General features: G+C 40.0%; 1 protein-coding gene across 1 annotated transcript; it reads left to right on the top strand.

The window, feature by feature from the left end:
* The first annotated feature begins 10 nt into the window (after positions 1-10).
* On the top strand, positions 11-7,869 carry LOC112977696 (ankyrin repeat domain-containing protein 40-like). Its single transcript, XM_026090347.1, has 5 exons — positions 11-144; positions 824-972; positions 2,501-2,986; positions 3,586-3,761; positions 4,439-7,869. The coding sequence occupies exons 1-5, from the start codon at positions 11-13 to the stop codon at positions 4,580-4,582; spliced, it is 1,089 nt and encodes a 362-aa protein (XP_025946132.1). The 3' UTR covers positions 4,583-7,869.
* The last annotated feature ends 1,369 nt before the right edge of the window (positions 7,870-9,238 follow it).

Raw genomic sequence — 9,238 nt, 5'->3', positions numbered from 1 at the left:
GGGCGCGGCGATGAGCGGCCCCTCGGAGGCGCGGGAGCTGCCGGAGCGGCTGCGGGAGGCGGCGGCGCTGGGGGACGTGGAGGAGGTGCGGCGGCTGCTGCGCGCGGGGGCGGACATCAACTCCCGCAACGAGATCAACGGCTGGTGGGTGCGGGGCGCCGGCGGCGGCGGGGCCGAGGGAGGCGGCCGCTGGCTCTTGGCTCGCGCCTGGGCGGCGGGAAACCGTCGTTGCGCCGCGCGGGGAGAAGGGGGCGGGCAGCGGCCGTGTGCCGGGGCCCGGGGTGGCCGCGGGCGGCGCTGAGGGCAGCAGCCCTGGGGCCGGCAGCCCCGCTCCCGGGAGGCGCTTCCCTGGCCTCGCAGGGGGGCTGGGGCCGAGATGGGCGACGCCGGGTTCCCCCCGTGGGACGTAGCTGCACCCACGTAAGGTCTTCTCTCAGGACGCCGCTCTTGGTTTTGCCTCTTTAAAGAAGAGGAAATGCTAATCTCGAAGGGCTTTGCGCTCTCCTGCTAGAGGATCATAAAGAGAGGAGGCCGTCCCGTTGCTCCCTGCCCCATGAGCTACATCTGGGACCTCTTTTAATAAAGTTGCTCGTGTGCGGGGCCGGCAGCGCAGCTTGTGGTGGCGGTGGTGGAGAAGCGCKGTTTGCCCCGCACGGTACCATATCACGTCCTCGCCCCAAAGAATTTATAACCGAATCATAACTTAAAAAAAAAAAAAAGACCACCCAGTGAAGGAACTTTACTCCTGGTTGTGATCCAGGCAGATAGATAGTTACAGGCAGGTCGCAGAGGCGCAGCTCCAACCAGGCGTTGCTTCCCGCAGGACGTGCCTGCACTGGGCCTGCAAGCGGAACCATGCCCAAGTGGTGTCGTGCCTGCTGGACGCGGGGGCCGACAAGGCCATCCTCACGGCCRCGGGAGAGCTGGCCGCCCAGCTAACCTCGAAGCCAGGCATCAGGAAGCTTTTGGGAGGTACCGTTCCTTTTTTTTAATATTTCTCTTTTGTGTTTTTAATGCTTTTATCTTGGCCACTAGGTTACACCAGTCAAAGTTTCGTCAGTATCTAGTTATACAGCCCTGATTTATAACTGTAATCCATACTCATGCAAATAGACCTGGGGACTTCAGTTAGAAAGTGTAAGTATTCAGAGCTTTGTCATCAAGAGATTGAAGACTTGTACGCTTGGGAAATGTTTCCCGTGCAATCATGTTTCCTCTGACTAAACAGAGCTAGCGTGTAGGCTGCACTTGGAGGCTTTCACATTTGTACAATTTGACCATTGCTTGACCATAAGAAATCTTACAATTAAAGCGACTGCCGAATTTCACAAGTGATGGTTTCTGAGAATTTTGTTACACTGGGACTTGCTGTAATATTAATTTTTCCTTCATGATTCTCTCTATAAACCCAATGAGTCCCACTAATGTATTTCATGTTAAACTTTGCATCTGCGCCACTCTTGAACATTGCAGGTGCCTGTTTCCATCAGCAGCTCTGTACTATGGACTCCAGATTGTTTAAAGTGTTTCACCTTTACAAATCTTGATGTTAATCTTCTGCTAATTGTACTTATATGTGAATAGCTCTCTATAATGATGTGATCTTACATTAATGATATACTATTATCTTAAAGGAAGTAGCAGCTAAATCATGACTAAGATTACAACAGGTGCAATTGAAGGAATGGCACATTCTTTGCACAAACAGTTTTGTTTTCTTTTGAGCAAGGTGCTCTTTCTTCAACTTCGTTCAGGGCAAATGACTTGAGTTCTGACTGTTTTTAACATCTAAACTGACAAGTCTGAGTGAATGAATACCCTGTTCATTGTTGCCTTATATATCTGTCTAGTTATTAAGCTTTCATGTGTTTGCTGTGGAATAAACACTTATTACTTACATTCTTCTAAATTTTTTTTGTTCTGGGAGTGCAGAGCTGTTGACCAGATCTTTCTGAACTGCCTTGACATTAGTATAAACGTCCTACAATTCTCAGCCAGGCAAGAATTTAATTTACTGCAGTACTTTACTTTAAGCAAGAGAAGAGGTGGCTTGGGTCTTACCAAATATTCACTAACCCAAATAAATAATTCTGTTTAATTTATTGGCATGGGTCATGATAAACTATACACAGCAGTGTACTAAAAGCATTACAAAATAAGATTTAGCCAAGAACTACTGGTCAGTTCCTCTGAAAATCCTGGAACAGCAGCGCTAGAAAAGACATCACTTTAAATGTTTCCTTCTGCTTTGCTTTTAAAACCCCACAACACATTGTAAAAATTCCCAATTTTTTCTTTCATTTTATACTTAAGTTGCCTCACAGGTGCCATATACTTATGATAAATTAATATCATCCTTATGATTACCTCAAAATGAGATACTGTAGTTTTAAGACACACTAAGAAAACTTTATTTTCAAAATGAGAAAGATCTATCTAATAACTTTTTTCTTCCCCTCTCTCCACTTCCTATCCCTCTATTTTTGAACTGCATTGATAGAGGAAGAAAATGAATGTCAAGAAGTAAAAGATTTCAATTTGCCAATTGTTGCAAACTATTTGGCCAATCCACCATTCCCTTATATTTACACTAAAGAAAGCATTCCAGACAACTTGGTGGAATCCCAGAATGAAAGCGTCTCCATGTCATCTGCTTCCCAGTGTGAAACTAGTCCTTGTTCATCAGCAACTCAGGTTGAAAGCATTTGCACGCCTACATCATTGAACGGTGAAGATGATTTTCCTGCATTAGACACCGCAGAACAGCTGCCCACCCCGTCGGCAACTATCACAGCACCAAAATGCATAAAGCCGAATGTACAGAATGGCCCTATTTGCCAACCATCCTTGTCTCATAGTAGAGGTCTGTTTTCTCCAGTAGCATCAAAGCAGGCTATACCTCAGCAAACGAAGGGTTCACCTACTGGTCCTGCACCGACGTTTCAGCCCTTTTTCTTTACTGGAACTTTCCCATATAACATGCAAGGTAATGAAGTGTAATTTCCCATCTTTCTATTATATACTGTTCTGTATTATTTTGGTTACTAGTTGAAAGCTGAAGTTAAAATGATTCATTTGGCTTTCAGATGAATTTGGAATGGAGGCAGAGATGTTGATTTTTGGCTAAAAAGAACAAAATGATACCTAGGACTTTTTTTCTGCTCTCCTAAGTAAGATAATTGGTTATACAGTATTTTAAACATAGTAACCCTTTGCAAGCTCTTTTTATTTTCCTCCCATGGAAGGATCAGTCTTTATGCCCAAGCAACCTAAAATCCTAATTTTGCAAAACATATATAGCAAAAAGTACATCTCTGATAGTTTGGTAGCAACTTGACTTTATAACTGGATGGATCAGATTTTTAACATTGTAAACATGCTTCCCCTGTGCATTTCTGTTCTGTCTCAACCACCGTTGTTGAAATAAAACCTTCAATTAATTGCACAGTATGTCTCAGTGAGATAATGGGTATTGTACTTAAAAAACCTGAATTCAGAAGATAACTGTAGATACTTTAGCATTAGGTTTGGGGGATATTTTTGAGGGGAAAAAAACCTTTTATTTCAATCTTTTTTTTCAATTAGAACTTGTGCTTAAGGTAAGAGTCCAGAACCTCAGAGACAATGACTTCATTGAAATTGAACTAGACAGACAAGAACTGACCTATCAAGATCTGCTCAGAGTGAGTTGCTGTGAATTGGGTGTTAATCCAGAACAAGTAGAGAAGATCAGGAAATTACCTAATACACTGGTAAGAAAGGTAAGAGCTTTCAAATCACAGATTAATTTGACATTGTGCTTTGTAGACATCGGAGAAGATATTTCTGTAGAAAGATCAGCAAAACATGGCATTGTGTTTAAAAAAACAAAACCTGATTTAAGTTCACAAAGTCAAAAGAATACTGGACTTTTCTTCTTCTAACTTCACCATAGTGTATTTCAAAATATTTTTTTGTCAAATTAGGCATAGAGTATTTCAGCTCCTAAAGCATATGAAATGATTACAGATAGATTTTTTTCTTTTGAAATGTATCAAAAACAATGCATTAGTGTGCTTTTAGCGTAATTGCCATGTATTGCTTAAGTGCTTGCTTGTCTTAAAAGAACAAATAGTAAGGGGAGAAAATCCACAAATTGGCATGTGAATAATTTAAAGATATGCCATTAACAAAAGAACATGCTTCTTAGGTTTAAAAATACCTGGAGTCCTGTAAATGAAATCTGTTGGTCACAACTCTCAGTAAAGTGACATACACATAGTCAAAGCTTTGAAAGAAAGAGTATACGCTGACACGATTTTTGGCATTATTTATTCATATTATTGGGTGTGAACACTGTACAGTTTTAGTTTTTACTTTCTTTAGCTATTCTAATTATTTACAAAGTAAAAGTAGATGTGTTTAGAAGTGATTTTATTCTCCTCTCCATCTTTAAAAGGACAAGGATGTTGCCAGACTTCAGGACTTTCAAGAACTGGAATTAGTTCTTGCAAAAAGCGACAACTCTCCTTTCAGAAATGCTGCATCAACTTTGACTGAAAGACCATGCTACAATAGTAGAGCATCAAAGCTGACTTACTGACTCTTCTAGATGAATCTAGAATATGAAAACCTGCTAATTACATGCTACTGCCTTTTGAAGGCAGTGAATTAAGTGTGTGTGAAACCTTAAGTTATTGTTAGGGTTAATATTTTAACTAATAGTTTATCTTTGATATTTAATATCCCCTTTGCTTTTATTTTTTTACTTGATGCTGTATTGAGATAAAGGATACCTCATTTGTCTACTAAAATCATATGCTTCCAATGCAGTTCAATAAAGTTTATTAGTTGTATTTGGCAAGAGGGCAGGAAGAACTTAATTGTTGGTATGAAAAGTATCTTGAGTACTTGCACTCTTTGACTAAGTTACAGCGTTGTGGAAAAGAGATTCAGGAAATAAATAGTATATATTCTTTTTAAACTTTCTAATTAAGTTAAACTTTAGAGGGTTTTTTGGCATATAATGAACTGTTGCTCTCCAAAAATGTAAAATTTGCAATTCGTTCATCTCTTCCTAAAGTCTTAACAAGATACAGTGTCTTTTTTTCACTTCACAAAATGTTATGTGAACTGAGGACTGACAAGTTGAAGGCTTGCACTAGTGGGAGTCAAGAGAGGAGCATCTTCAAGAATTTGACTTTTTTCCATGTGAAACATGGCTTTTAAATTTCATGTGTAGGCCCAGGACTGAAGTGCAATAGTGGTAAGTGCAACAGACATTCCCTATTATTTGAGCCATATCTATATCATGGGCACAGAGGCCTGAACTGCCTCTGTGCAAGCTAACCCCAGAACCGCACCTGAAGCAGGTCCATACCTCAAGTGCACAAAAGTCTTATTTTCCTGCAGCATCATGTCATCCTGGCTGTGTTGCTGCTAGGCAGAAGCTGGTATATATGCAAAATACTGCACTATGGCTTGTGCTGGTGTTTGTTAGCTTGCAGCTCTGCACCACACTGCACTGCATGGTGCAGATAGATGGCCTTACTCTCCACCTAAACACGGCCCATTAGCAGAACACCATTCTGTCTGTCTGCTGGGGGTAGAAGTATTTAATACCCACAAGTGCCAGGAGAAACAATTTTTCACTGGGCTGAAAATAAGAATAGTGGAGTAAAATTGTCCACATGTAATGGCTGTTGCTTTCCCCTGTAAGAATAATTGCAACTTAAAGGATGGGATCCTTCCAACTCCACAAAAAAAAAATCTGGAAGCATCTCTTAACTGCAGCAAAGTAAGCTAACATGCCAATTCAAAAGAAAGCTTGTTATGTTTCAGGAGGTAAGGAAGTGAGCACAGAGCTGAGACTGTCTTTTTTTTTTTTTCCAACCTCTTGAGAAGACTCTGCATTACTCGCATCAAAACTCAGTACTGGCAGTCAGGTAACTTTATGGACAAGCCTCATGGACCAGTTCAGGGATGCATGGTTAGTTTCTGCTGTGAGAGGAGCAGGAGAAGCACAATAGTATATTTTTGAGGTATCACAAGCTTAAGGAACATACTATGCTCTTGATTAGCCATACTAAACAGGGAACATAAAATAGGAGAAATGGCAATTAGCACTGCACCCCTGGAAGAATAAATAAGCTGTAACTTCACAGTGCACAGTCTACTTAAGTCTAGTCTCACTTTTACATAGTGTCAAATGTTTTAGCCAGGTAAGTACTGCAGTGGCCTGAAGGCCTCCAGGCGCTTTCACTAAATATTAAAAAACAACACCACCCCCCCACCCCCCCCCAAAAAAAAAGGCTTTGGTTAAGATGCAGACTGCTTAACTTTCATATAAGCAAATCAAAAATGAAAACATTCATCTGTGGTTTTATGAATGGTGAAAGTCACCATCAAAACAAAACCTGAAATCATTCCTCTTCATCCCAAGCAAGTTCTCTTAAGGTACTTAAGTAGCAGCAGTGTTGCAGCATTAACATCCTGAAATTTTTCCAACTAACATGGTAGTTTGCAAAGCTATACCTTAAGAGGTTTTTTTTTTTTTTTTTTTTTTTTTTTTTGCTACAAAAAACCCTACAGTGATAACCTTTGCACCAAAAACTTTATTTGGGTACTTGTTTTCTTTCTGGACAGGAGTGATTTTTTTTTTTTAAAAAGAAAACACAACAACAAAAAATCTAGTACTGGTTTTCCTTCCACCTCTGGTTTATTAAGCTGCATAAGAGCAGAGTCTTTATGCATAGCTGAAACTGTTTCTTTGCTGATCTGGACTGCAGTATCGATGTTCAGACTGCACTGTACAATTGACAGGTTTCGGTAGGAGCAGCATAGCTGCCACAATTTCTTAGCTTCCTGTGGAGAAGCTGCTTTATCTTTGAATCTGCTCCTCCAGGGGCTAGTTGTGAGGTTAGTATAGGCACGCAGGTCAGAAGAATATGAACATCCCTTTTGCCAACAGAACAGATGCTTGTTTTGGTGTTCAGGATTTTACTAAATTATTTGCGCTTTCTTCAGCTCAAAATTTTTGCATAGTGGATTGAAAATAATCAGTCATCATCCTTTCCCAACTGCTCCATATTACAATGAATGTGACTTAACATCTCATCACTTAAACTCTGCCAACCATTGCAATGCTGCTGTTTAAGGAGTCTAAGTGCACAAAATTGAACTTTTATTAGTTGAAGTGAAGTCTTGCCTCATTCCCTGTGTAACTGTTTAAGTACCCACTCTCTCCCTTTTTCTGCATCCAGGAGGTGTGCTAGTGTTAAAGTGTGATTCAGCTCCTGCTAAGCTCAAGACTGTGACACAGTATGAAGCAAAAACTCATAGCTACACAACGCTAATTTTTCTTGTAGGACAAGGAAGGGGCTTTTATCTTAACACTTGCATATTTATCCTTTCAGCATAGTTTGAAGACTACTTCAGATGATGTGCAATAATTGTTCAGAAAAATCTATTAGTTAATGACTCAATTAAAAGTATTTAATTTTGCAGTTCCTGTGTTTAGGAAATCAGTGTAAAGACTGCCTCCACTAATTACTGAAAACTCAGCTATAGCAGCAGCTGGTTTAAAAAAAGCTTTATTTGCTGTAGTTTCCACAAGGAATAACTGTTAACTTCAGTCATGATCTGAATAATAGTGCTAATAACAGTAAGTCTATGCATTCAGAGAAATATTTTTGTATGTTTTATGCAGTTTGATAAACTCTAAGGCACACTAGCTTTTTTTTTCTTTGAACAATAAACCGTTAGTATGACAACTGAGAATAAGTTTACAGAACTTAGTGTTTTTCCAAGGACAACTTTTGTTTGCACTACAAACTTCTACTGAACTGACATTGCTACTTTTCACCTGTATTAAAGTATCAGTTGTTTCAAGTATGTAGATTTCTTCCCTTTTTTGGGGAGGTGGGGGTGGGTTGGGGTGAAACAGCTCACAACTTTGAAAAAAATCATTCAGTAATACATTTTTAATACCAAATAAAATAGTGTCAGGGTGCAAAACAGGTATGGAGAAGGCAGGTGGGAGATGCTTGCTTAAATAAGGTACCTTGCTTTTTGCATAGTATACCCAGAAAATCCAAGACTTCGTCTTGGTCCTGAGCTCTGAAGAGGACACTTTTCAGATAGATGAATCTGTTGGGGAGATGCTAGTTGTGGTCAAATCTGAAAGTAGTTACTAAAAAGGCACTGTTTCCTATGTTCTAAAATACAGTATTTTGCATCAGGTTTTCCTTCATCTCCCACACACTATACTCCACTACTAGATGTGTCAGACAATCTGAATCTTGGCCCAGCTCTACTACAGGGTACCCTGTTTGATCATTCATACCTGTGCACAATAAACAAAAAGAGAAAATGCTCCTACTATATGTACAACAAAAGACGCAAGATAAACATTTTGTCCGCTGAAAGAAGTGATATGTTCAGACCATATCCAATTATGCCTTCTACTGAAGTTTCATAAAGAATGACTTTGTGTACTATTGCTGTAAGAACTTAGTTGTAATTTTACCTGCTCCCATCTGCATGAATTTCTCATCTTAGTTTCTCCCTCCGCTCCCCCTCCCCCCAAAAAACAGCCTCCTTCCACTATGCCCACAAACAGGCATCTGCTTTAGGAAAACAAAAGGCAAGAAGGAAGCATGGCTGGCTGCGTGCAATTTCTCTGCTAATCAAGAAAGCAGCACTCCACTTTAGAGGGAGCAAGCTGCACCTCTTCTATGAATGCACTTCCACAAACAGATGACACAAGGCACACCAAAATTAGCACAAGCACATTACAATAGTGCTTTGTCCATGTATGACCTCAGCTATGTAGGCAGCCAAGTCCTAAATACTAATATGAAGGATGTTTTTCTAATGTGAATTCAATGCCTTATGACCACAGCACTGAAGTATACTTCCCTGTTTCTTCATGTTGACTACTATACATTGCAGAGTTCTCTAACAGGAACTGTCATACGCAGCAAAACTACATTTGCTTGCAGTATAGCTTCACACAAAAGCATAACGTGTCTTTTCCCTTTTATATGTTGTAACATGCAAATTGTGCATACTTAGCTATTACACACAATTTTAATAAATATTAGAAACTGATATTAGGGTGCAAATAAGTGCAGTCTGACAGCAAACCTCAGCAGCACCATCTTTTCAATATTACTGTAGAAGTTTAACTGTTTTTAAAAAGCCTAAGGCTTACATTTTTACTGTGAGATTTCTGTAATTTCTTGTTTGATTGCAGCAT

Source organism: Apteryx rowi, unplaced genomic scaffold (genome assembly GCF_003343035.1).
Source record: "Apteryx rowi isolate R43461 unplaced genomic scaffold, aptRow1 scaffold_86, whole genome shotgun sequence".
NCBI lineage: Eukaryota > Metazoa > Chordata > Aves > Apterygiformes > Apterygidae > Apteryx > Apteryx rowi.
This window is presented reverse-complemented; position numbering and strand designations above follow the sequence as displayed.